The sequence below is a fragment of the Anolis sagrei genome, chromosome X, assembly GCF_037176765.1.
Source record: "Anolis sagrei isolate rAnoSag1 chromosome X, rAnoSag1.mat, whole genome shotgun sequence".
Taxonomy (NCBI): domain Eukaryota; kingdom Metazoa; phylum Chordata; class Lepidosauria; order Squamata; family Dactyloidae; genus Anolis; species Anolis sagrei.
In genome coordinates, this window is record NC_090034.1 from 97,561,482 (window position 1) to 97,589,322 (window position 27,841).

Consider the following 27,841-nt stretch of genomic DNA (forward strand, 5'->3'; position numbering starts at 1 on the left):
TTGCTTTTTAAGTCTCTTCTACTGTGTTTTTTTTAGTGTTTTGTAAGTGATGATCACTTGTTGGCCTGATAGGTGTATTGTGTCCAAATTTGGTGTCAATTTGTCCAGTGGTTTTTGAGTTAAGTTAATCCCACAAATGGACATCACACACACACACACACACATATGTGTGTGTATGTATGTGTGTGTGTGTGTATATATATATATATATATATATATATATATAAAATCGTTGAGCATTGTTATACTTTCAACTAGTCATGATCTCTCTTAATATGTCAATAATTCCATGTTGTTGTTCATTCAGTTGCTTCTGATTCTTCATGACCTCATGGACCAGCCCATGCCTGAGCTATTAGCTGTTGCCACCCCCAGCTCTTTCAAGGTCAAGCCAGTAACTTCAAGGTTATCATCCATCTATCGTGCCCTTGGTCGGCCTCTCTTCCCTTTTCCTTCCATTTCCCCCAGCATCATTATCTTCTCCAAGCTTTCCTGTCTTCTCATTATGTGGCCAAAGTACTTCATCTTTGCCTCTAATATCTTTCCCTCCAGTGAACAGCCGGGCTTTATTTCCTAGAGTATGGACTGGTTGGATCTTCCCACAGTCCAAGGCACTCTCAAAATTTTCCTCCAGACCACAGTTCAAAAGCCTCTATTTTCCTTCACTCAGCCTTCCTTATGGTCCAGCTTGCATATCCATAGGTTATGGATAATATGACAATTTCATAGCTGTTGTTTATTTATGTTTAGAGTGAGATTTCAGGCTTGATCTGCTCTAGGATCTTCTTAGTTCTCTTTTTGGTGTTCCAGAGTATTCATAGAAGCAAGAAGGCACAATTATATGTTCCTTTTCCAGGTGAGAATGGATAATGTTTTCTTTTCATCTTGATCTGGATACAGTCATGTTTATAGCTAAGATTTCAATCTTAATTTTCAAACAGGAGCATAAACACACACACACTTTGTATTTGAATGAGCAAGTGTGGACAACAGTGTTTGGTACTTAATGCTTTACATTTAATGATGTTGCCCCCCAGCTCTCAGTTTGGGGTTCATAAACCTGAGATGATCCTGATAAAGTCAGCCCATCTAGGAAAGTGAATCTTGCAAGGAGTCCAAGGGGCAATGAAGAGCCAGTTGCATGGAGTAAAAAGGACAATGAAGACATGAACCCTTCCAAACTAAAATCTATGTGCCCACATACTTTCAAGTAATGTGTACATATGTCACTAAGAGGACTATGACCTGCATTTTCAAACGTTGTGCAAAAATGTTGCTATGCCGATCCAAGATGAGTTGTATAACATGTGTTCATAGTACACTTGGCAACTAACAAAGTTTCCCTGAAAGGCCATCCAAGAACTCCACTCCTTGTAAAAGCAAGCAAATGAGTAAGCATTTGCAAGCAAAGGACAGACGAAGAACAAAAGCCTATGTAAAGATAGGAGTATCCAACCTGAGAATGGCAAGTAATCCTATACCTCTTTGCGGAGTTGGTTCAAGCCAACACCCCATTGTGCCATTGAAGAAAGTGGCTTAAATAGATTATGCAAAATGTGGCATGACCCTTCCATAATTGACAATCCTGAGCCACAAGAGACCATGGTTTGGTGGGGACTGCCAACCAAGAATAGGGAAGGTTAAGGAACTTCTGGAATGATTTCTGGGAAACTACTGTAGCTAGTAGATGGGAACCGAAGTTGCTTTTGGAATTCTATGATATCAAAATTCCTGGGAAGAAATGAGCTGAACAACACCATAAAATAAACACATTCTTTTCACCTGCTTCTGTTTACCTTTCCTTGATCTTCTCTTCACCAGCTTGAACATGCCCAGGACCTTCAACCTTTTCTCATTGGTTTGTTCTCTGGGCCTCTTATCATTGTTGCGGCCTGTCCTTGAATCTATTACTATTTGTTTATGCCCTTACTAAAATGAAGGCCCAAGCCTTTATAAGATATTGTTTGGTCATAGTGTTTATTTCAAAGACAAGCACACCCAGGAATGTTGGTACAATACAGAATCGCCATACATGTTGAAAAGAATAGCAGAGATATTACATCAGGAGAAGTACATATGTCACAATAGCTACATTTTTGGGATTAATATATATATTTAGTTTCAATTTACATATTCATAAAAACGGTGAAACAAATTTATATACATGTATATATGCAGTCATGCTGGCTACATGACCCTGGAGGTCTCTATGGACAACGTCAGCTCTTTGGCTTAGAAATGGAGATGAACGCCACCCCTCAGAGTTGGACACAACTAGACTTAATGTCAAGGGGAAACCTTTACCTTTGCCTTATATATGCATGAACAAATACAATACTTCCTAACACCTATACAATATTTGTATTTGGTTATACTCTCCCCTCCTCCTACTCCTCCCAATTTAGTGACTTCCCGTCCCTTGAGTTGAAGACATTCATATATAATTCCATTCTTCCTTCCTATTACATTGTTGTTCTATTCTTCCTTCTGACCTGATGCTTATTATTTATCAGTTCTCTAAACCGAGTTTAACAGGTTAAATTATGAAGCTACATTTTTATCGCTATGCTTTTCTAACCCTAACCCCAACCCACCCTTAAGCAGCACAGCCCCTCAACATGACATTGCAACAGCAGGCATCTGAAGGGACTCTGGAAGTGACTCCTTATGCTTAGCAGCTTGGGGGTCCTGCTAGACTCAGCGCTAACGCTTGATGCTCAGGTGTTGACAGTGGCTGGGAGGGCCTTTGCACAATTAAAGCTTGTGCACCAGCTGTGACCATACCTCCTGAAGTCTGACTTGGCCACGGTGGTCCACACCTATGTTACCTCTAGACTAGACTATTGCAGTGCACTCTATGTGGGGCTACCCTTGAAGATGGCCTGGAAACTTCAATTGGTCCAATGATCGGCAGCCAGACTCCTAACTGGAGTGAATTACAGTGAGCGGTCTACCCCCTGTTTAAGGAGCTCCATTGGCTGCTGTTTATTTTCCAGTCCCAATTCAAGGTGCAGGTTCTTACCTACAAAGCCCTGAATGGTTTGGAACCCACCTACCTCCGCGACCGCATTTCCTCCTATTTATTTTTTTACTGTATTTATACCCCACTCTCCTCAACCCCGAAGGGGACTCAGAGCGGCTTACAGATTATGGCAACATTCAATGCTGCATTGAACCTACACGAGCCTTTCCTACGAACCTACATGAGCTCTTCGCTCTTCTGGAGAGGCCCTTCTCTCGCCCCCGCCCCCGTCGCAAGCGCAACTTGTGGGGAAGAGGGAGAGGGACTTCTCTCTGGTGGCCCCTCGGCTCTGGAATTTGCTCCCGGGATAAATTAGGCAAGCCCCCACCCTGGCAGTCTTCAGGAAGAGCTTAAAAACTTGGCTTTCCAGTGTGCCTTAAATGAATGAACAATAACCTTGACTAAACCTTGCATAAAAGGCCCTCGGATGCACATTATTTCACTCTCTAGTACAATTCAATCCCATTGCTTTGTCCCACCTGAACCTCCGCCCAGATACATTACATTGCTCCTCACACCCAGTGTTTTTAAACCTTTTAATCTTTGCAACTGGCCCTGCCCATTGTGTCCAATTATTGTGATTTTATACTGCATTGTGTGTTTACCTTGCATTGTTTTTTGTATTATTATTTTCATTACATATTATTGCTGTATTTTTATGTTGTATATTTGCTTGTTGTAATTGTTGGGCTTGGCCTCATGAAAGCTGCCCAAGTCCCCTTGGGGAGGTGGCGGTGGGGTATAAATAGAAGTTTTATTATTATTGTTATGTCTAGCTATAAAAAAAAAATGAACACATTGGCCTCTATCATCAGGAAACAGCTTTTGGCTTTGAGCAGCACCTTTGGCTGAGTCCTTTCTTATTTAAAATCCTAGTAGTTTCAATGGACTCTAAGTATGGCTAATTTTGAAAGTAATCCACTGCTCAACTTTATTTCATGGCATCTATCCAAGTGCATGCATCATCCTGATTGCATTTTGCTTTAGGGCATATGCCATAGTATTTGCTTACATTTCGCCTACTCTTTGAAAATGACCGGAGATAGGGTGCAATCTGAGCTGATGAAATGATGGATGACTCATTAATAAAACACAAGTCAAAAAGCAAATGTGAATGTGTGTTATAAACTGAATGCTACCTTAGCTTGCTTGCTCGCTCTATCTATCTATCTATCTATCTATCTATCTATCTCTGCCTATCTATCTGCCTATCTGCCTATCTATCTATCTATCTATCTATCTATCTATCCATCCATCTATCAAAACAGAGAATAGCATATACATTAGTGGTTCCCAACCTGTGGTCCATGGACCACCAGTGGTCCCCAAGAAGTAAAATATGGTCCTTAGCTCGCTTACTCTATCTATCTATCTCTATCTATCTATCTATCTATCTATCTATCTATCTATCTATCTATCTGCCTATCTATCTGCCTATCTATCTGCCTATCTATCTGCCTATCTATCCATCCATCCATCCATCAAAACAGAGAATAGCATATACATCAGTGGTTCCCAACCTGTGGTCCATGGACAACCAGTGGTCCCCAAGAGGTAAAATATGGTCCGCAGCCTCAACGTTACTACACCTTTGCCATAAGAGAGACTGGGCTCACAAAACCTTCTTGTAGTGCTGAAGCAACAGGGATGTCGGGAGGAGAAATTCTGACTTGCTCCTCCCTCCTCCTGAGGGGAGGTGTTCAATGTGACCCCTGGAAGTGGGAGCGTCTTGATATCTTCATTTTTACATCTGTTCCTTGGGTTATTTGGGATGCTCATTCAAAAAATTGCATTGGATAGACTACATCAGCTCTAGATTATTAAATATGGTTTTATTTGGGTGAGCAGATGGTGAATACTGGATGGCATATGTTCTGCATCAGAAACTAGAGCTGATGTGGTGTATCCAATGCAATTTTTCTGAATCAGCATATTCTAATCTAAAGTTGACCAAAAACAGAGGTAGAAGATATCACATATGTATTGTTTAGTTGTAACTTGTATAAGAAAGAGAGAAACCAATCCCTTGGGCCATACATTATTGAAACGCACACATTGGAATCCGTATATTAAAACTACATTTTTATTGGCCGGCCATAATGCTAAAATAAAGTACAGAATGGCCCTTTTCCTATTTAAAGCAGCACAGCTAAGAACTGAATATTTAGAGTGGATTGGGGCAAACTGTAGGGAGTGATGCAGATATTTGATCTGGATTGGAACCTTTTTAACAGCTTGTCTATTTAAATTTATGTTGTACTGTATGTGTATGTGTTTGTCAAATGTTTTTGATACGGCTAATGGGCTAATCAATAAAAGGTACTTACTTACAAAGTTGACCAAAAATAGATTTGTAACCCTTTTGGTACTAACATTGGAGAGTGGTCCCTGGTCAAAAAAAGGTTGGGAATCACTGATATACACAAACAAGACCAACAGACAGATCACGCCCTACAAATATTGATGGACTGTATTTCCCAGCATATATCATACATAGATATGCTGACTAGAGCTTTAGGGAGTTGTTGTGAAACAGAATCTTGCTATCTGCATGTTTCCCTCTATAATCTAGGCAGAGATAAAGTTCAAGAGATATTGAATTCTCTAGATGAAGGAGGACATAGGAAAAGCTGCAACAGGTTGGCAATGGAATGCTAAGAATGCTGATAACTCTCCTACTTTCCTACCAGGGCATCCAATGGGCATCCAAGTCTAAATAGGCCAGGTTTGGGGTGAAATGGCAAAAGCAATTTCAAAGGAGAGAAAATCATAGCCCGACCCGTAACAGAAAATTAGGGGACAACATACATGCATTCTAAACAACTGGGAAGCAAATATAAGCCATACTCAGCCAATTTTAACTATGAATTTTAAACTTACATTTTTTACTCTGTATTTTATGTATTTTAATATATGTATTTTGTAGGAATAGGTTTTAATATGTGTATTTTATATTATGATTATGTGTTTTTGTATGTTGTAACCTGCCTAGAGCCACTAGGAGAGGCAAGTAAGAAATACAGTTGTTGTTGATGTTGTTGTTGCTGCTGCTGTTGTTGCAAGAGGATATACGTATTCTGGGTTTGGTTTTCTTCTGTTTCTTCCCCTCAGCGTGGGATGATGGACAACTGGTAGAGGGGTGGGATTTTGGCAAAGCCATTCTCCCTGGGAGTGATGTCAATGTCCTCAGGGGGGATAATGGACTTCAGGCGGAAGCTCTGCAGGATAGTGGTGAAGAAGATGAAAAGCTCCATACGGGCCAAGGTTTCACCCAAGCATACCCGTTTCCCTGAAACAGCAAACAAACCAACAGAATCATCAACAGGGAAGGACAGGCAAGAAGAGATTTTTATATGGACATCTCCTGGGAAGTGACTGTAGACAGTATTTATTGTACACTAGACGTTCCCTGCCATGCGTTGCTGTGGCCAAGCCTGTATATATGTATTTGTGTGTGTATATACTGTATTTGTGTAGATGTGTATGGTTTTGTGCATGTGCTATAATGTTTTTTTTTGTTTTTTTGGCTTTTTTGGCTCTCTATTTTTGGCTTTTTGGCTCTCTTCTGCTGTGTTTTCAGTGTTTTTATGAGTGATGGTGACTTGTTGGCCTGAGAGGTATATTGTGTCCAAATTTGGTGTCAATTCATCCTGTGGTTTTTGAGCTATGTTAATCCCACAAACAAACATTACATTTTTATTTATATAGATATTACATTTGCTTGATGTCATGGAATCTTAGGGGGCACCCAGACACTGTCTCCCATTTTTAATCCGTCCATACACTGGTTCCAAACCCCACCTTTTCATTCTTTTTTTTGTAGAAGAATAAAATTTCATGGAAAGAAATCCCATTGGTATCTAATAAGTGAGATAGTAACCAGTCCGAGCTATGATTCTGCAGATGGCAAGATAATTATTCACACATAAAACAAAACAACCATGCAGGCACTTGACTGAAACTTGTCTAGAAAGTGGACAGAAGACATTTCCTCCTTCTATCATAATATTGGTATTTGGAAGTCATCTAATGAAATAGAGATTTGGAGATTTCCCCCTTTTCATGTTTGTATGTTATTAATTTTGTTTCCTCTAGATTAGTGGATCCCAACCTGTGGTCTGTGGAACAACAGTGGTCCGCAAGAACAAAAATATGGTCTGTGGCCTCATCATTAGTACTGTAGCCTCAAAACCACACTGCAACGAGAGTGACTGGTATCCTGAAACCCTCTTTATAGCGCTGAGGCAATGAAGATCTTGGGAGGGGAGAGGCTGACTACCCACAAAACATTACTACTACTACATTAGCTCTAGAATACTAAATATGGTTTTCTGTGGGCAAGCAGATGGCGACTACTGGATGGGATATGTTCTGTTTCAGAAACTAGAGTAGACGTGGTCTATCCAATGCAGTTTTCTGAATCAGCACCCCAAATAACCAAACTGAATCTAAGTTGACCAAAAACTGATTTGTAAACCTTTTAGTACTAATGTTTAAGAGTGGTCCCTGGTCAAGTGGATCCTGGTCAGAAAAAGGTTGGGAACCACTGCTCTAGATACTGTGATGGCCATTACCTAAGATAACTTTCAGAGCAGATTGGACCAGTTGATAGAGGAGGAGATGGTCTATGAAGGGCTTCTAATGATGGTAGCAACATGGTAGCAACACTCCCAATGTTAGTGGGAGATGGATACTGAACATACAGGTTTTCAGGATTACCATCTGTGAGATTGTGTGCATTGATAGCGGTATTCTTCTGTGTTATATTCTCAGTTCAAGAAGGGTGGGTAGGAAACAGTTGTCAGTGGCCTTGTGTGACATAATTTCTCAGTTTGCACATACTATTCCTGTATACCCTGAGAATCACAACAGTGGTTCTGGAACATGGCTGTACAGCCCGAAAAACGTACAACAACCCAATCACAACAGTGATTGGTTATTCAGAACTTAGGTTCAGAGGTAGGATACCACCCACCCTTTGCTTAGGAAAGCTATACCTGAGGAGAATGGAATAAAGGCATCGTTCTTCTTGAAGCACCCATTCTCATCCAAGAAGTGCTCTGGGTTGAAAACATGGGGGGTTTTAAACTTAGTGGGGTCATGCAGAACTGTGCTCAGCAACGGGTGGACCTCTGTTCCCTGGGGCAGAAGAGAAAAAAAAGTATTGAGATTAGAACTGCAATGACTCAGGAAAAACGCTATTAGGTTTCAGAGCAGAAGGTCTCAGATGCTCTTCCAATTGTTGGCAGTCTGTGATCTCCATTTAAGCAGACATGTAAACATACCAGAACTCTTACGATTATTGCTATTTGATGCAGCGTGTTATTGATTTTTCCTGATTTCAGAGGTTGAGGTGATGTTGAACTGTACGAATATGACCCAACAGGCTAAGTGACCTATGAAATGTCATTCTTATGATTCACGAATCTGCAATCTGTTCAATGATTTCTTACAACCAAGCTGGTCTAGAACTTATGGTTTCATAACTCGCCCTAGTTTTGATTATGATGTCACAAAAGGTTTTTAAAAATTGAAACATTATTTACTTGGATATTTACCTACGAATGCTCTGACTGAGGTTCATAATACTAGATCACTAGGTTGTATTATTATCCTTAAAGTAAATTCTATCTGAAACATAATAATACTTGATTGGTAAACCTACAATCTGTAAAATATGTTCCAAAACCACTCATTTTCTGAAAAACAAAACAAAAATAACCCTGAAATTTGCTTCTCTCATCCTGCTTTTTCAGGATCTCTTTGTAGGTTGGCCAATCACCTCAGCTTAATTCTCTTCTTTGGGTTGCTTTGGATGAAGATATCCAAAATGATTTTTTTAAAAGTCTCTTGAGACTTGACTTAAGGGCTGATGTATTATTCCACTTGCAGGTTTGTTTAAGTTGTGTCTGGCTATCTCCATCAGGTCTAGTAAACAGTCAAATGACACTTAAGACTTTGAACAGATCACAGCCACACATCCCCAGGTCCACATAGAGGGGTCATCTGAGGGCCAAGTACTCAGTGCAGGAAGGGATGAAGGGGGGTCCAAGTGCAGGTCAAGCCCAAGGGTTGGAAGACAGCTCTGTGTATACCACAATGTCCAGCAACGAGGAACAGCTCATAAAATTTATGGGCTGCATGAAGAAATATTTCATTGAGGGATAATGCCTGCAGGTCACTGACATCCCCCCCTCCCACCAAACACTATAATGTCCTATTAAAACTGCTCACTGTTCCAAAAGTGTGCATCCCACCCCCCCGCTTCATCCTTCTCGTTCTCACTGCCATCTCTACCTTAGGGATGAGGTATCCTCTGAATTCAGTGTCACGGGTGACCACGTGGATCAGGTTCATAGGGATGAGATCAGAGCATCTCTGCACTTCATGGATGACAGCATCCGTGTATGGCATCCGGTTGCGGTCTGCCATGTTTGGGATGCAATTCGGTCCAATCACTCGGTCAATTTCCTCATGCACTTTCGCTGTTGAACATATTAATGGAATTATTTCCCAAAGCATGTTAATGTAATTTTCACAATATCTGTAATTTCACAGGATAGCAATAAAACATAATTTAACATCTTGCTTTTATGTCCAGAAAAGGGCGACTGAAGTGATCAAGGGTCTGGAGAACAAGTCCTAAGAGGAGTGGCTTAAAGAGCTGGGAATGTTTAGCCTGAAGAAGAGAAGGCTGAGAGGAGACATGATAGCCATGTATACATATGTGAGGGGAAGTCATAGGGAGGAGGGAGCAAACTTCCTTTCCGCTGCCCTGGAGACTAGGATGCGGAACTACAGGAAAGGAGATTCCACCTGAACATGAGGAAGAACTTCCTAACTGTGAGAGCTGTTCAGCAGTAGAACTCTCTGCTTCAGAGTGTAGTAGAGGCTCCTTCTTAGAATCATAGAATCAAAGAGTTGGAAGAAACCTCCTGGGCCATCCAGTCCAACCCCCTGCCAAGAAGCAGGAATATTGCATTCAAACCACCCCTGACAAATGGCCATCCAGCCTCTGCTTAAAAGCTTCCAAAGAAGGAGCCTCCACCACACTCCAGGGCAGAGAGTTCCACTGCTGAACGGCTCTCACAGTCAGCAAGTTCTTCCTAATGTTCAGATGGAATATCCTCTCTTGTAGTTTGAAGCCATTGTTCCGTGTCCTAGTCTCCAAGGAAGCAGAAAACAAGCTTGTTCCCTCCTCCCTGTGGCTTCCTCTCACATATTTATACATGGCTATCATATCTCCTCTCAGCCTTCTCTTCTTCAGGCTAAACATGTCCAGTTCCCTAAGCCGCTCCTCATAGGGCTTGTTCTCCAGACCCTTGATCATTTTAGTCGCCCTCCTCTGGACACATTCCAGCTTGTCAATATCTCTCTTGAATTGTGGTGCCCAGAATTGGACACAGTATTCCAGATGTGGTCTAACCAAGGCAGAATAGAGGGGTAGCATTACTTCCTTAGATCTAGACACTATGCTCCTATTGATGCAGGCCAAAATCCCATTGGCTTTTTTTGCCGCCACATCACATTGTTGGCTCATGTTTAACTTGTTGTCCACGAGGACTCCAAGATCTTTTTCACACGTACTGCTCTCGAGCCAGGCGTCACCCATTCTGTATTTTTGCATTTCATTTTTTCTGCCAAAGTGGAGTATCTTGCATTTGTTACTGTTGAACTTCATTTTGTTAGTTTTGGCCCATCTCTCTAATCTGTCAAGATCGTTTTGAATTCTGCTCCTGTCTTCTGGAGTATTGGCTATCCCTCCCAATTTGGTGTCGTCTGCAAACTTGATGATCATGCCTTCTAGCCCTTCATCTAAGTCATTAAACCTTAGTCTTTGGAGGCTTTTAAACAGAGGCTGGATGGCCATCTGTCGGGGGTGGTTTGAATGCGATTTTCTTGCTTCTTGGCAGAATGGGGTTGGACTGAATGGCTCTTATGATTCTATCTCCTCCACCCTCCCGCATTTTCCCCAGGATATAGACATTTACAAACTACTTCCTTTCCACTCTTCTTACCAAAACGTTATTCTCAACTCAGTTGCCTGATTTTATTAATCATACCTTCAACATAGCCATTTATCTAAAATCTCATCTGATTTAAAGGTGATTTAAAGGTTTCCATATATATGCTCAAACAGAAAGATTGAATATTATCCAATCTCCCTTATGTCCTGTTTTTACACTAGTCTCAATCCAAGTCTTTTAATTTACCTAGACCCATTTTTGACATTCTTTCCCTAAGAGTAATTTTTGCATGAAGAATTGGGTGGGATTGGTTTTTAATGTATTTGTATCGTTGTGACAATTCTATGCTTATGTTTTGCGTATTCTGTATGTTGGTGGTTTGCTCTTTGGAAACTGCCCTGAGTCCCCTAGGGGAGATAGAGCGGTATATAATATTAATAATAATAATAATAATAATAGTCATCATCATCATCATCCAATCACTGATTTGTTTCCAAAAGATAAACCTATACAAAATAAAGCCATCATGGCTGCATCTAGAGCATTTGAAAATCTATGCAACGTTAACCCTTTCCTACCTTGCACCTCAGGATATTTCAACAGAAGCAGAAACCCATATCTCAGGGTGGAGCTGACTGTTTCTGTCCCAGCAAGGAATAGGTTCAGGACAGTACACTCCAAGTTTCTCAAATAAAATTCAGTGGAGGGATTGTACTTTTCCTGAAAGTAGAAAAGAACAAAACATCAGAACATTTCAGGAAGGCCGGTTGGGCTGTCAGGATGGGAAAGGCTGTCGTATTCAGAGAGTTACCAGAAACAAGGATTTGGTTGCATTGTCACTTCATCCCTGTTGTATTTCAGTTGCAGCTGAACACAAACTAGGGGAAATATATCTTTAATGGGTCAATGTAATCTGATGAAGTAGTCTGCTAAATGCCTGCATTTTGCAAAACTTTGTGTAGTTGGATGAAATTTCCTACGTACAGGCGAGTCTCAAGTTCCATTGTTGGGTTTCATCCCTGACTGCACAAGTCTCCATCCTTCAATGAGTAGTTAGCCTAGATAGAATTAGAGTGAGGGATTCCTTTCCCACATTTCCATGTATGCCTATCTCAGAAGGGGCTTTGTCTTACTCTTCCTGCATGCCACTATCTCCTCCCCCTTTGAATACTTAGCAATGTGATATCTGTGAGAGATGAGGTATTTATTTATTGTGTCAGGAGCGAACCAAACAGTTGTATTGTATTTAAAACACACACACACATACAAAGTTTGCAAACTTGGCATTCTATTAAATGTCCTTTGACCAGTAGCTGGCCACTTGGAGTGCCCCTGGTGTTGCTATAAGAAGATCCTCCATTGTGCATGTGGTTTGCTCTTCTTCCACACTCGCATGTCATGGACTCCACTTTGTAGCCCCATTTCTTAAGGTTGGCTCTGCATCTCGTGGTGCCAGAGCGCAGTCTGTTCAGCACCTTCCAAGTTGCCCAGTTTTCTGTGTGCCCAGGAGGGAGTCTTTTATTTGGTATCAGCCACTGATTGAAGTTCTGGGTTTTAGCCTGCCACTTTTGGACTCTTGCTTGCTGAGGTGTTCCAGCGAGTGTTTCTGTGTGATGGGGAAAGCGACAATGCGAGTGATGTGGGGTGCTGGGCAACAGTTTCCACCACTGGTACCACAGATTCAATCAGCATAGCCCTATCAGCATTTCAAATTAATCACAGTAGCCAGACCAGGGAGGACAAAAGTGGAAGGACAGGGAGGGAAGAAGGTGCGAACTCAATAAAAGTCAAGATCCACCTATACATCTCAGATAATCTAGCTAAGTTGATGGGAAACTGAAAAATCATATGGTTCCTCCCCCCAATAGACTGAAACTAATGGTGCAGTCTTAACAATACTCAGGCTGGTTACTAAATTTGAAAACATTGCTCTTGATCATTCAGAAAACATTCAGCACCAATGTTGACAGATCTACATAGTGCAGCTCCCAGTAATTTTGAATTAATACATTGGTTCTACTCATTTTCCCCAGGACTATGTGTTTATGGTACCTTTTCCATCTGGATGAGGAAGCTGTCAATGAAGTCCCGGGGAACGTTGAGGTCCAAAGTCTCTTGGTTCTGCGTTGTTCTCTTGCAAATAAAGAGTCTAATGACTTTCAGAAGCTTATAGTTCCTGGTCTGGGGCCCTGGGAAGTACTTCATAAAGCTGTCATAAAGGTCGTAGAACTGCAAGGAGAAAAAAGTAATGTCAACCAAGTGACCTGCAACAATCCTCTGGGATACGCATAGCTTTGTTTTTATTTGCCGGAGGAGGATTTCTGGAGATGGTGGCAAGTGGGCAACAAAGACTGCATTATTCTTCAGTGTAGACTTCACTTACACATACAACCTTGCAGGTCTAATATCTGGGTGAATAGTCTAATGCATAAGTATTGCAGGTGACTACTTTTGACAGAGAATGCAACTTTGGCATAAGAATAGAGAGTGGTCAAGGGATCCCTGACAGCAGAGATCCTTGAACAAGTCAATAAAGTCCTAAATTGTTCCAGCCCAGGTTATCTGTCCGAATGTATCTCCCTCTATGAACCATCTTGGAAATTAAGATGGTTCATGGGGAAGTCCTGCTCTCGGTCCCACCTCCTTTGCAGTGTGGTTGGTGGGGATGAAGGACAGGGCCTTCTCAATCCCTCCCCAGTGAAATCAGGTAACCCCCCCCCTCCCTCCTGACCTTCAGGAAGCAAGTAAAAACATGGTTCTGGAACCAGCTTTTGGCCAATAGTGTGTACAATAAGTAAAGCAGACTTATGTGCAATAACGAACGGAACGGCCTTTTACTATGTCCTCAGATTATGGGATTTTGAAATTGTGTGTAATGTTGTACAGTGTTCCTTCGCTACTTCCCAGTTTGCTTTTTGCAGACTCGCTGTTTTGTGGGTTTTTGCTTCCCAGAGTGGCGTTCCAATCCCGCCTTCTGACAATAATGGAGTGTGGAAGGGGGTCTCACCCTTCCCCTCGGGAGAGAGGCAGCCAGTCAAGAGAGATTTCAAAGCAAAGCAGAGATAGCTAGCAAAAAATAAAAAGGTGTGTGGTGCCTGTAAATCTCTCCTCACTTCTGCTTCACCCTCGAAATGGGATATGCATATATAGTGTCTCTACTTTGCGGATTTTCACTTTTTGCAGGTGGTCCTGGAATGTAACCCCGTGATAAGTGAGGAAATACTGTATTGTTTTTAATTTGTTTTAATGTACATGTTTATTCTCTGTTATTTGTTGACGGCATCAAATTGCTACTGATTGTAAGGTCGCTCTGAGTTCCCTTCGGGGTTAAGAAGAGCGGGATATAATATAGTAAATCAATAAATAAACAAACAAACTTTTCTGGTGAGACATGGAGACAAATGGGGTTTGGTTCTAGGACCCCTGTGATTACCAAAATCTGTGAATGCTCGACCCTTCATATACAGTGGTGTAGTAAAATAGTGTCACCTCTATAAAAAGGCTAGTGGAATTATTATTATTATTATTATTATTATTATTATTTTCAGAATGTAGCTGGCTGGATCCATGGGTAGTGATTCCATGGATATGAAGGCTAACAGTAAATATATGCATTACAGAAATATGTGAAGCCAAAAAGGAAATGGGAATGTTGAATGAAATCCTGGAGGTTTTGATACTAGTGTTATTGTGAGCTGCAAATAAGAGAAATTGGAGCTGAACACTATGGAGATTTAGTGTGTGAAAGAGAATGTTTCCAAAAGGGAAAAGAGGAGAAGCAGTAGGTGGAAATGTAAAGAAAATAAGAAGTTGGGTGAAGGAATGCTCGAAGGAACAGGAAGAGCACTTAGATGTATAATTTCTGATGATTACATAGCACTGAGTTGTGTCTCCAAAGTGGTGTGAAACTGCATTGATTCTAGAGTGTAGGTGGCTAGGTGCACTCTTGGATTCTTAAGAACGTGATGCAAGCTTGTAGCTATTAGAAGAGCACTCACTACCTATCTAGAGCTGTGTCTTTATATGTCAAGTCAAGGTTAGGTCTGTTATCCTTAATATCCATTTTAGTACAAGATTTCTGCAAAGGAAAGCCATTCCCCAGACAATAGATTCCTACTAGCAGATCACCATTTTCTATTTGGCAGAAGAAGGGGAATTTGGGGTACCTGCGCCTGAGCTGTGCTTATTTCTCGAAAGCTGCTGTTCACAATCTCCACAAGGGTTTGGAAATCCTTGTCTTCATAGTCAAAGCGATTACCAAAGACGATCGAGCAAATAACATTGGAGACAGCCCGACTGAGGAAAAAGGTGACATCAAAGGGCTTCTCTGAAACACAAGAGGAGATAAACAGGGTGAGAAATCCCTCCACTCAAGGTGTTGAGAGCACACCTTGGTTTAAGTCAGTGGATCTCAACCTTTCTAATCCCATGACCCCTTAATAGAGTTCCTCATGTTGTGGTGACCCCCAACCATAAAATTATTTTCATTGCTACTTCATAACAGTAATTTTGCTACTGTTATGAATCATAATGTAAATATCTGATATGCAGGATGTATTTTCATTCACTGGACCAAATTTGGCACAAATACTCATATGCCCAAATTTGAATACTGGTGGGGATGGGGGATTGATTTTGTCATTTGGGAGTTGTAGTTGCTGGGATTTATAGTTCACCTACATTCAAAGAGCATTCTGAACTCCACCAACGATGGAATTGAACCAAAATTGGTACGCACAACTCCCATAACCAACAGAAAATACTGGAATGGTTTGGTGGGCAGTTTGGGAGTTGTAGTTCACCTACAACTAGAGAGCACTGTGGACTCAAACAATGATAGATCTGGACCAAACTTGACACAAATACTCAATATGCTCAAATGTGAACATTGGTGGAGTTTAGAGAAAATAGACCTTGACATTTGGGAGTTGTTGTTGCTGGGATTTATAGTTCACCTTCAAACAAAGAGCATTCTGAACTCTACCAACAATAGAATTGGGCCCAACTCCCCCCCCCCCCCCTCATGACCAACATAAAATACTGTGTCTTCTGATGGTGTTTGGTGACCCCTCTGACACCCCATCATGACCCACAGGTTTAAAAATGCTGGTTTATGCGCTTGGGGTGCTGCAGACTAGAACATCCTCATTCAAACTTGTTCCCACAATGTAACTGGATATTGTGGTATATGTAGTCCAACACATCTGGAGAGCAAGCATCAGAATAAGGAAAAGCTGGCTTAGAAGATGCCTCACAATACATGAAAAAAATGTGGAATAATGGGCAAATACGCCCACTTTAATCCATCATCTAAAGTACAGACTCTCATCTATTGTCTGCATTACACAGGTGATTGCTTTTTGGGATAGCAGAAATGATATACCTCCTCTGTATTTTCTCACTAAGTTCAAAATGAGAAAATGTTTCTCATTTTATTCATGTTCCCTATCTATTCTCTTCACTCTTTCCACCTCCGTCCCATGTTGGGTCAATATGCCACAAATCTCCATTGCATCCTAGTTTTCTTTTATCTTTCTTGAGTCCCAAAGTTATCATAGCCATTTGGACCCCTGAGCTGTCTTGTCTTTAGGGCTCTTTCACTGTAGAGATGCAAAACAACTCCAGCTTAACTACTTCATTTACTCACCCTTGGTTTTCCTAAAATCTTCTAGCAAGAACTGGGCTTCCTCTTGGATTCGCTCTTCGATGGATCTTTTTCCCATTCCAAAGTCTCTCAGGACACAGAGAGTGAACCGACGCAATTTCTTCCAACGCTCCCCATTGGAAAATGCTTCCCCTGAAGGAATCAAGACAAGAATGGCATGACAGCCAGGAAAGAGCAGAAAGTATACGGACTATTATCATAAGACTTAGGGCCCATCCAGACAGGACCTTTATTGTGGTATCTACCACAATAAAGGAAGGGCTGTCCAGACAATGTTCTGGACAGTCCCAAATTTATTGGGAAAACCCTGGTTTGTAGCGAATTAATTAATTAGATAGTGGATTTATTCCGTGCCTTCTTGGAAGGCATGGGATAAATCCACTATTTCTGGTGTCTGGATTACAGTCCAGACACCATTCCTACAGTTTACTGGGCTAAATAAGGGAATACAACCCCCTCCCCCAAAGGCCCTGGACCCATTACAAGCCTCGGACGGCTCTCCTGGTGTGTAGAAATGACATGCCAGGAGAGCAGTGTGTGTGTGTGTGTGTGGGGGGGGGGGGGTTGTTCCTCCCGCTCTTCTGGTGCGTCATTTCTACATGCTGGGAGAGCCGGCAAAGACTTGTAATGGAGGATGGGTAAGTTTTATTACTTTTCTAAGGGGTCTGGGAGCTTGGAGGAAGGGGGGAGGGCCTCCAGACATTCTCTAGGGCTAGTCCAGAGAACGTCTGGACACCCATCCCAGAAAGCTTGCACTCCAGCTTAACTACTGGAGTAGTTAAGCTGGAGAAACATCCATGTTTCTCCAGCCCAGAAACATCCATGTTTTTTTTTAACGTGAATGCTTCTGGGAAAAAGGTCTGTTTTGATCCGGCCTAAGTTGGGATAATGATGATGCAGATGATGATGGTGATGATGATGATGCAGGACACAAAGTGACTTATGAAAGTTAATCAGTTCCACCTAAATTTCATATCACATAAAACTTTTTAAAACTATTGTTAGATTAAAAGGGGCTAAAATATACAATCAGCCCTCCAAATTCCATGGTGAAGAACCATGAAAAAATAGGATTAAAATACTGCTATTTTTTTTTACACAAGAGGACACCTCTCTAGGAAGCTCAAGGTCCTACAGTGTGATTCTGTGGTCAATGTCTATGGAAAATTGGCCACAGAGTTGTGCTATATCTTTAGATCCTTGAATGTTTAGGTCTTCTAGCATGACTCTGGCAGAAGTTGACTGCAGAGTCCCATGGGATTTGATTATTTTGTCATGGATCTGGTGTCTCTGAGGGCCTTGTCAAAAAGGACAGGTGAAGCATCCCGCTTTGCTTAGTCTCTGCAACAAAAGAGAGGGGCAGTGGGGTGAATCAGTCACATCGCATACACGTCTCTCTTGGTGACACTTTCCCCATCACATGGGAAAAGTGTCACCCTTGTGGAGAGGCCCCATGCTGGCTGTATTGGAGCCAACACAACATGGGAAGCCTCCTGTGTTCTGGGGGAAGCGTCCAATGGCGTTTCTATCCAAGTTGGGGGCATAGCCTCTACTGGAAGTCCCATGACATCGTGTGATGTCTGACGTGGCTCCGTCCTGAAGATGGCGTGGGAGCGTCCTAGGATGCTGATGAGGTTCTGAGATACCAGAGCATCCTCATGCTATGACTTCCACCCAAGTTGAATGCAAAACATCATGGGAAAGAGACTGATAATTTGGCCCTAGCCTCAGATGAGGCTAATAATGTGAACCAGCTCAGACTGGAACTGGAGGCTGCCTGAAAAATTTTTAGTGAGCTAAGGGGGTGAGGTTTTAGGGAGGTATTGAATAGAATGTTTGTCCACGTTTTCTTTAGTTGTAACTTTGCCGTAGTGTAGTAATCTGGCATTAAAGATATTTCCAAGATTATCTTGTGAATGCCTTTGACTGCTACCAAGGTTCTGAGGAATCAGCCCTCAAAGGATTGCCCAATGAGAGATCTTCATTTGGTTTCAGAAAGGCAGCAAGGAACATGCCACTCCAACCTTTCTAGAAAAGGAGTTCCAGAGCCTGGACATATGTGAGAGAAGGCCCTTTCTCACATTCCCACTAAATGCTCCTGTGAAAGTGATGAAACTGAAAGAAGAGTCTACCTAGATCAAAGATTCTCAACCCGGGCTCCTCCAGATGTTTTGGACTTCAGCTCCCACAATTCCAAAACACCTGGAGGAGCACAGTTTGAGAAACACTGACCTAGATGATCTCAAGATATGAAGATAGTAGGGCTGGGCAACCACGGAAAAATTTGTTTCTAAACTCGATTCGTTTTTAGGGGGTTTTTGCATTTCGATTTTTAAAAGAATTCCGAATTTTTTCTTTAAAAAAGTTCGAAATTTACGAAATTTCGGAAATTTCGGAAATTACGAAACAATTACGAAACAATTGCGAAACAATTACGAAACAATTACGAATCGATTCGTTAATGGCGGACGCGACTGCGCAGTACGCTAAAAAAACCTCCAAATGGGACAGGGGAACTTCTGAAGCTTCCCTCTCCCTCTGTTGTTGACTGTTGGTGTGATAATTATATTTTTTTTTACTGATAAAACAAACAACAACTATAAAATTTGCACCAGACATGTGGAAATAATAACGAAACGATTTCGAAACGATTTCGAAACAATTACGAAACGAATTGAAAAATTCGTTTCGATTTTTAGTTGCTCCTGAATGGTTCAATATCGCTTCGTTATCAAAAAAATATCAAATTAATAACGAATTATGAAATTAACGAATGAAACCGCCCAGCCCTGGAAGATAGTCCTCACCATATCCTTGGAACGTTGTTTCTAGGGTAAGATTAGTTTTCCTTCCACTGAATTCTTCAGCCTTGTCTACCAGGGCCTCCTTCACAGCATCATGTCCACATAAGATCACAGCTGGCCGCATCCCAAAGTAGACAGTGAACACAGGTCCATATTTTTCACTCAGCTGCATAGGAAAAGCAGAAACTCTTTTGCTTTACTTTTTTTACTTTCTTGAATAGCTTGATGCCTGTCTGCTGGATTAAAGGATATTAAAGGAACTCCAATTGGTAAGAAACAAGGGAGTATTTGAGATGCTTCTTAGGATAAGACCACACTGGAGTTTTAAGACATAGAAGCAATGCACTTGTTATTATGATATGTGGACAACACAGAGCAGCCAATTGCTTTCTTGTGATCTTCTCATATGCATCTTGTGATCTTCTCATATGCAGCTACTCCACCAATTTAGTATACATGGATCTTTGTTTTGATTGTTTGATCCTTTCCCCATAGAGCAGTGTTTCTCAACCTTCCTAATATTGTGACCCCTTAATACAGCTCCTCATGTTGTGGTGACTCCTAACCATAAAATTATTTTGGTTGCTTCTTCATAACTATAATTTTGCTACTGTCATATATCATCTGGTATGCAGGATGTATTTTCATTCACTGGACTAAATTTGGCACGAATATCCGATACACCCAAATTTGAATACTAGTGGGGCTGAGGGGGGTGGGTGGGTGGGTGATTTTATCATTTGGGAGTTGTAGTTGCTGGGATTTATAGTTCACCTACAATCAAAGAGCATTCTGAACTTCACCAGTGATGGAATTGAACCAAACTTGGCACACAGAACTCCAAAGGCCAACAGAAAATACTGGGAGGATTTGGTGGACACTGACCTTGAGTTTGGGAGTTGTAGTTCACCTACATCCAGCAAGCACTGTGGATTCAAACCATGATGGATCTGGACCAAACTTGGCATGGATACTCAATATGCCCAAATGTAAGCACTGGAGGAGTTTGGGGAAAATAGACATTGACACCTAGGAGTTGTAGTTGCTGGGATTTATAGTTCACCTGCAATCAAAGAGCATTCTGAACCTCACCAACGATAGAATTGGGCCAAACTTCCCATGACCAACAGAAAATTCTGTGTTTCTTGATGGTCTTTGGTGACCCCTCTGACAACCCCCTCCAGGGGTCCCGACACCCAGGTTGAGAAATGCTGCCATAGAAACTTTTCCCAATTAGTCACCTCATACATCTCTAGCTATTTTGTCCTTTCGGAGGAAAAAGATGCTGTAAGAATATCTGCTGCATCTCCAAAAGGAATAACCTGCAGCTACTTGAGGATCATGTTCTTGGAAGAGAAAGGCAGGATATAAACCTGTTAGTTAACAAATAACATGTGATTATGTTATCTGATTATGGTGCCTTTGGCTCAAAATTAGTAATCCCATACTTAGACTATATGAGTCACCTGAATAAGCCTTGCACAATTTAGTAAAATAAGCAAGTAATAGTTATGTTTCTTCACCTTTGGCTCAAGCTCTAATTACTTCTTGTAATGCTTGTAATTGCCTTGCTTTTATTACTTTGAACTTGGAAAGGATTTTCCAGGTGCTCCCAGATAGGAATGCTAATCCTAGAATGTTTTTCCCATGCAAGTGAGGACAAGTATCTTCTACAGTCCTGGTTCCCAACACACACACACACTACAGGTATGGTGTAAATTGAATTTCAAGGGGGGCAATTCAAGAATTAACTATTGACTGATTTATTTTGCACGTTTTATGGTTCTAGGGGCCTCATCTTCAGTATACAAATATATGTTGTGATAGACACATTTTAAAAATTAAAATCAGAATGTACACAGCTGTCAGAGGGTGACAATGGAGAGGGGGAAACCCCACTGATAGAGAAAAGTGGTGAGTGCATAGAATCAACTAGACCAGTGGTTCTCAACCTGGGGTCCCCAGATGTTTTTGGCCTACAACTCCCAGAAATCCCAGCCAGTTTACCAGCTGTTAGGATTTCTGGGAGTTGAAGGCCAAAAACATCTGGGGACCCCAGGTTGAGAACCACTGAACAAGACATTGCAGGAGCCCAGTATAGAGAGGCAATTTTCATTCCAAACACCCCACTCCTCTCAATTGTAAAACAATGCTTTTGGGTTAGTTTCCTGGGAAGGCCAAGAGCTAGAACACTGTTCCCATCCTAAATATCTTGGTATTACCTTAGATCAAACACCAACTTTTAGGAAACACCGTATGAACACCAAACACAAAGTAGCTGCATGCAAAAACATCCTGCAGAAACTTACTGGCAGTGCATAGGGTGCAGACCCAAAATTAATAAGAGCATTCGCCCTGGCCTTGTCTTACTGAACTGCTGAGTATGCCTGCCCTATTTGGCATAAGTCTGCCCACGTGAAGCAGGTGAATATAGCACTGAACGAAACATGCAGAATAATCACAGGATGTCTCAAACCTACATCTGTTGATAGACTCTATAGCAGTGTTTCTCAACCTGGGGGTCGGGACCCTTGAGGGGTTGCGAGTGGGTGTCAGAGGGGTCACCAAAAATTATCAGAAAACACAGTATTTTCTGTTGGTCATGGGGGGTCTGTGTGGGAAGTTTGGCTCAATTTAATCATTGGTGGGGTTCAGAATGCTCTGATTGTAGGTGCACTACAAATCCCAGCAACTACAACTCCCAAATGTCAAGCTATTTCCCCTTATTCCACCAGTGTTCACATTTCGGCATATTGAGTATTTGTGCCAAGTTTGGTCCAGATCCATCATTGTTTGAGTCCACAGTGCTTTCTGGATGTAGGTAAACTACAACTCCAAAACTCAATGCCCTCCAAACACTTCTGTTGGTCATGGGAGTTCTGTGTGCCAAGTCTGGTTCAATTCTATCGTTGGTGTAGTTCAGAATGCTTTTTGATTGTAGATGAACTATAAACTCTAGAACTACAACTCCAAATGACAATATCAACCCTCTCCAACACCACCAGTAGTCAAATTTGGGGTATCGGGTATTTGTGCCAAATTTGGTCCAGTGAATGAAAATACATCCTGCATATCAGTTATTTACATGACGATTCATACCAATAGCAAAATGACAGTAGCAACAAAAATAATGTTATGGTTGGGGGTCACCACAACATGAGGAAGTGTATTAAGGGGTCATGGCATTAGGAAGGTTGAGCAACACTGCTCTATAGGTTAGCTGCCATTGCCCCCCCCCCCCCCCGATATGCAAAGGGAAGTTGTTGCAAACTGTGGGAGAAATAAGGTTGAGCACTGTGAAAGCCACCCACTGTATAGCTATCAGCCGCCTCCCAGTAGACTTAATTCAAGGAAAAGCTTAATGAAAACCACCACTCCTCTTAATATTCACCGAGCAACAGGAAGAGTATCCTTCTGGGAAGCTCAACCCGGAAATCCCAACTGGATGCCCCCCCCCCCCCCAGGATCTTTCTCCAGGGGCAAACCAAGATTGGGCAACTTGGAAATCCCTGAACAGACTCAGAAGTGGAGTGGGCAGATAAAAAGACAACCTGGCAAAATGGCACTACCTAAAAGGATCCTCCACCTTGTGTGACTGTGGAGCAGAACAGACAACTCTGCATCTGTATGCTTGGGCTTTAAACAATTCTGCCTCATGTACAAGAAGAATTGTTTAAAGCTATAGACGATGTGGTTGCTGTTGTCTGTTTTTGGTTTTAAATTATTTAGCTGCTTGTGCTCCTTTTATTTTTTCAGTTTTACACTTGTTTTTGACATGCAATGTTTTTGACATGAAATAAAAACTCCTCTTGGTGTGCTTTTAATATTGTGAGTTATACTATATATGTGTGTGTGTGTGAGTGTGTGTATGTATGTATTTTGTTCTGTATAGGAATGTGAACCACCCTGAGTCTGCTTCGGGGGTTTTTTTTTCCCCCGTGTCAGGAGCAACTTGAGAAACTGCAAGTCGCTTCTGGTATGAGAGAGTTCACACTTCGGGGTTGAGAAGGGCAGTATACAAATACAGCAAACAAACAAACAAACAAACAAATAAATGTAGCAAGAAATCAGTGAAAAAAAATCTAAAGCACATGTATTACTTTAATAGGGAAATCAATATTTTGTATGAAAAAAAAGATTATTAGCCACAAGAAAATAAGCATCAGGGGAGAGGATATTCACAGATATTATCACCAAACACACATAATGAAGTTGGACACTTAAGTTAGCCTGAATTCAATGCAGACTACTCAAAGAAATTCATTTTTTAATTTTTCTCTTTCATGATACTATGTTGTTTGGAAGCTTGTTTAGATCAAGTCAATGGCCTTTTAGGCTTCCTCCATGTGAGTAAATAGGAGTTCCTAGGAGTGGACAAAAAGGACTCCAGCTGCTGCAGTAAGAGCAGAACTGGGAGTATATACAGTTGATGGTTTATCCAAACTTAGGGCAAACAGCTATTGAGTGAAATTGAATGCCATGGCAAATGACAGATTACCAACACTGTGACTGGTAAGAGCACAGTTTTGCTCTTAACAGGCACAGTTTTGGTAATCTTAAAATCAATATCAGACCTCTTGGCTAGTTCAATTGACAAAACACATTAGGAGTTGTAGACTTTCGACTCTATAGCCAAATCTCCTAGAAGAACTAGATACAAAAATGGTTGCCCAAGGAATACTGGATATAGACGTTCAGAAAGATATTACTGCCCTCAGTAAAGCTAGCTCATTGAAATAGCTATGTCATTTAAACATACTTTTCAAACAGCCCAATATCTAAAGACAGAAATGCCTAAACATCTCAGGAGGGTATTCACTGGAACTAGATTTGAACAGCTGGCTACAATGGGTCAAACAAGGAAGCTTTAACCAAGTTCCATATAATGAACAATTTTGTATCTGGGGAACATCAGAGGTAGAAGATATCACACATGTACAGTTTAGTTGTAATTTGTACAAGAAAGAGAGAAATCAATACTACGAACCATACATTATATAAAAGACACACTTTGTGAGTTTTCCAGTCTGTATGGCCATGTTCCAGAAGCATTCTCTCCTGACATTTCGCCCACATCTATGGCAGGCATTTCCGAGGTTGTGTGTTGGAAACTAGGCAAGTGAAGTTTATATATCTGTGGATATATAAACTATATATAAATGCATAGATGCAGGCAAAATGTCAGGAGAGAATGCTTCTGTAACATGGCCATACCGTCCGGAAAACTCACAACAACACAGTGATTCTGGCCCTGAAAGCCTTTGACAATACATTACACACTGGGATTTTTAATGGCTGGCCAGAAGACTAAAATAATATACAAAAAGTCCCCCTTTCTGCATATTTGGAGGCAATTGGCGTAAATTGTAGGGGTGATGCAGATATTTGATCTGGATCAGGATCTTGACCCCTTGTTAACAGCTTGTTTATTTTAACTTTGGTTGTAATGTGGGTGGTATGCTGTATGTGTATTTGTTTAATGTGTTTGTTAGATGTTTTGATACAGCCGATGGACTAATCAATAAATTGCATGAGACTTTTTGAATAATAAGAATTACATGTCATTGGGGGAGGGGGCATCAGGATTTTAGAGATGTGGAAGTGGGGCATGGCCAAAAAAATTGTTATCTTCCACACTTTTTGTAGAGAAAATGAATATTTCAGAAACCAGAGTTTGATTCCCTAATCAGCCATGAAAACTCTCTGGGTGGCTTTGGGTAAGTCACATAATCTCAACCCAAGAAAACCCAAGAAAACCCGATTGATTGTGTATTTGAAGAGGGCTGAACTGGATGGCCTTTGTTGGCCTTCCAATTCCCAAAGATTCATTCCATACTGTAAATGCACCAAGAGAAGGGTTTGGACCTTGGAAAATTACAACTCCCATCTCAACCTAAGAAAACCCTGAGATAGCCTTACTTTAGGGCAGTGGTTCTCAACCTGTGTTTTGGTCTACAATTCCCAGAAATCCCAGCCAGTTTACCAGCTGTTAGGATTTCTGAGAGTTGAAGGCAAAAACATGGGGACTCACAGGTTGAGAACCACTGCCTTAGGGTCACCATAAGCTGGAAATGACTCGAATGCAACAACAATACAAAACATATGCACAAACTCACACACCCCGCCCAGACCTCACATCTAATAATTTTGTAGAACACAATTAAGACCCTGCAGAAAAATACCCAGCAATCTTGAACAATGAAACCATTATTGTAGGATTTTCATTGCGTAAGATTACGCTTTTCTTGGGTGGAAAACAGCAACGGTACACAAAGATTACGCAAAACTGCTTGGAACCTGTCTTTTTTCCCCCCCTGCCAAGCTCCATAATTCTCATACAAAAAATCAACATGTATTTCTGGGCAGAAAAAAATTCTAAAAAATTAAGATAATGGGAGAAAACTAGACAAAATTCTATAATAATAATAATAATAATAATAATAATAATAAGTCCTAGACGCTTGGGAAGTGTTCGACTTGTGATTTTGTGATATGAAATCCAGCATATAGATCTCATTTGCTGTGACATACTGTGTTTTTGTGTCAGTAAAATAATAATAATAATAATAATAATAATAATAATAATTTGTTTATTTATATTCCACCCTATCTCCTTGGAGGGACTCGGTGCAGATTCGAAACATAACAGGCAAACATTTAATGCCCGAATATAACAACAATACATTCATAGTAACGAAATTTAGAAACCCAACATATAAACACAAATTATGATTTTTCAAAAAATTGTTTTATTGGTTTTTTCCCCACTCCCACCCTCCCCTCCTTGTACATGCAATTTATACATCAAACTACAAAAGTTACATTTGAAATATCAGTCTCAGTCTTAATTTTTCTACTCCACATCTTCTAACTAATTCCCAACTGCTTCCCACATCCTCTTAATTATTGTAGCCTTTTCAATTTTATCTATATTATTCCATTTGCAATTTGTTATTTCCACATTTAGCTTATTAACTATATAGTTATACCAATTAGTCAGTGTCCATTTTGTTTTATCTTTCCAACCTCTCACTAGAAAAAAATAACACAAATTATGTCTTATGTCTGATATAACAGGCGACATTTTTATTTCATTTTAGTTGTTAACACAAATTACGACTTAACAACTAAAATTAAATTTAAAAACGCAGCCTGTTATATCAGACATAAGACAAAACATCAAACATTGAACAGAAGCATCAATTTCCAAGTTCCTTGGGGGCAAATAGATTGATCATTGCTCAAGATCTCTATTGAGCTGGTGGGGCGAACATTACATTAGTCTCTCCACCGAAGAGCTCAAAAAAGTGAGAAAGTTTTATACATTTCCAAAGCCAATGCAAAATGATCTAGCTAAAAAGGACCATTGTACTATCTTCCTCTGATCCATTAGGGTGGATGCAGTCCATACTATCAATAAATAGACCGAAGGATTGGGGAGATGGATGAAAAACATTGGATGGAGGAAAGCTTGAGTAGGGATGTATTTTTGGTTACTTGGGGGGAACAGCAAGATGTAATTGAAGCAGAGTTGAATTAAGATCTTTAGCAACTTTAAGCCCTTACTAGATTTTGTTGTCCTGTCCTCATATATATCTAATACAAAATATAGTAACACACTGTAAAATATAATGTTGGGTTGTTGTAGGTTTTTTGGGCTATATGGCCATGTTCTAGAAGCATTCTCTCCTGACATTTCACCTAGGCATCCTCCTATGTTGTGAGCCTGAAAAACCTACAACAACCCAGTGTTTCCAGCCATGAAAACCTTTTACAACACATTAAATATATTGTTATTTTTCAAAGTAATATTTGAAATGTTTCCTCATACTTTTTCTAATGGAAACTTTTTACTTTGGGGTCTCCTTGATATGGCATCTGATTCATCAGCACCAGTTGCTGTTTAGCACCACATCGTCAATGCTCAATCCCAAAATGAAAAATTTTCTGTGGTGCCCTCCCCGTTCCATGATGCCCTAGCAGGTCCATTTTGTTTAATGATTAATCCAATCCTGCATTGAGACTTTTTAAAGAGAAGACATGGAAGAGGAAGAGGAGTAAGGAGATAGCTTCAATGAATCTTGAGACTAGTCTCCTTAGCTTTGCCCTTATAGCCAAAATGCCAATGCTGTTTTCCAAGAGGCAATCACTCACCTTCACCAGAGATTTTAGGGTTTCAGATGACTTGATCTGTAGGAAATTCCCAATCAGAGGCAGGGGAGTGGGTCCTGGGGGAAGCCTCCCCTTGTTTGATATTTTTCTCTTAAATGATAAGAAGGCAATGCAAAATAGACAGATGACAAGAAAGAGGGTGACTGGTTCAGATAGTTCCATGATGGTGTTTGCCACTCGTTGAACTCCCTTTGGATCCCCTCTTGCTTTT

The 27,841-nt window shown here is 40.9% G+C and overlaps 1 protein-coding gene across 1 annotated transcript; it reads right to left on the bottom strand.

The window, feature by feature from the left end:
* Nucleotides 1-1,968: 1,968 nt before the first annotated feature.
* LOC137094911 (cytochrome P450 2G1-like) lies at nucleotides 1,969-27,841 on the bottom strand. Its single transcript, XM_067460893.1, has 9 exons — nucleotides 27,613-27,841; nucleotides 19,462-19,624; nucleotides 16,637-16,786; nucleotides 15,156-15,316; nucleotides 13,042-13,218; nucleotides 11,568-11,709; nucleotides 9,320-9,507; nucleotides 8,020-8,161; nucleotides 1,969-6,311 (listed from the first exon to the last, which is right to left on the bottom strand). The coding sequence occupies exons 1-9, from the start codon at nucleotides 27,790-27,792 to the stop codon at nucleotides 6,130-6,132; spliced, it is 1,485 nt and encodes a 494-aa protein (XP_067316994.1). The 5' UTR covers nucleotides 27,793-27,841; the 3' UTR covers nucleotides 1,969-6,129.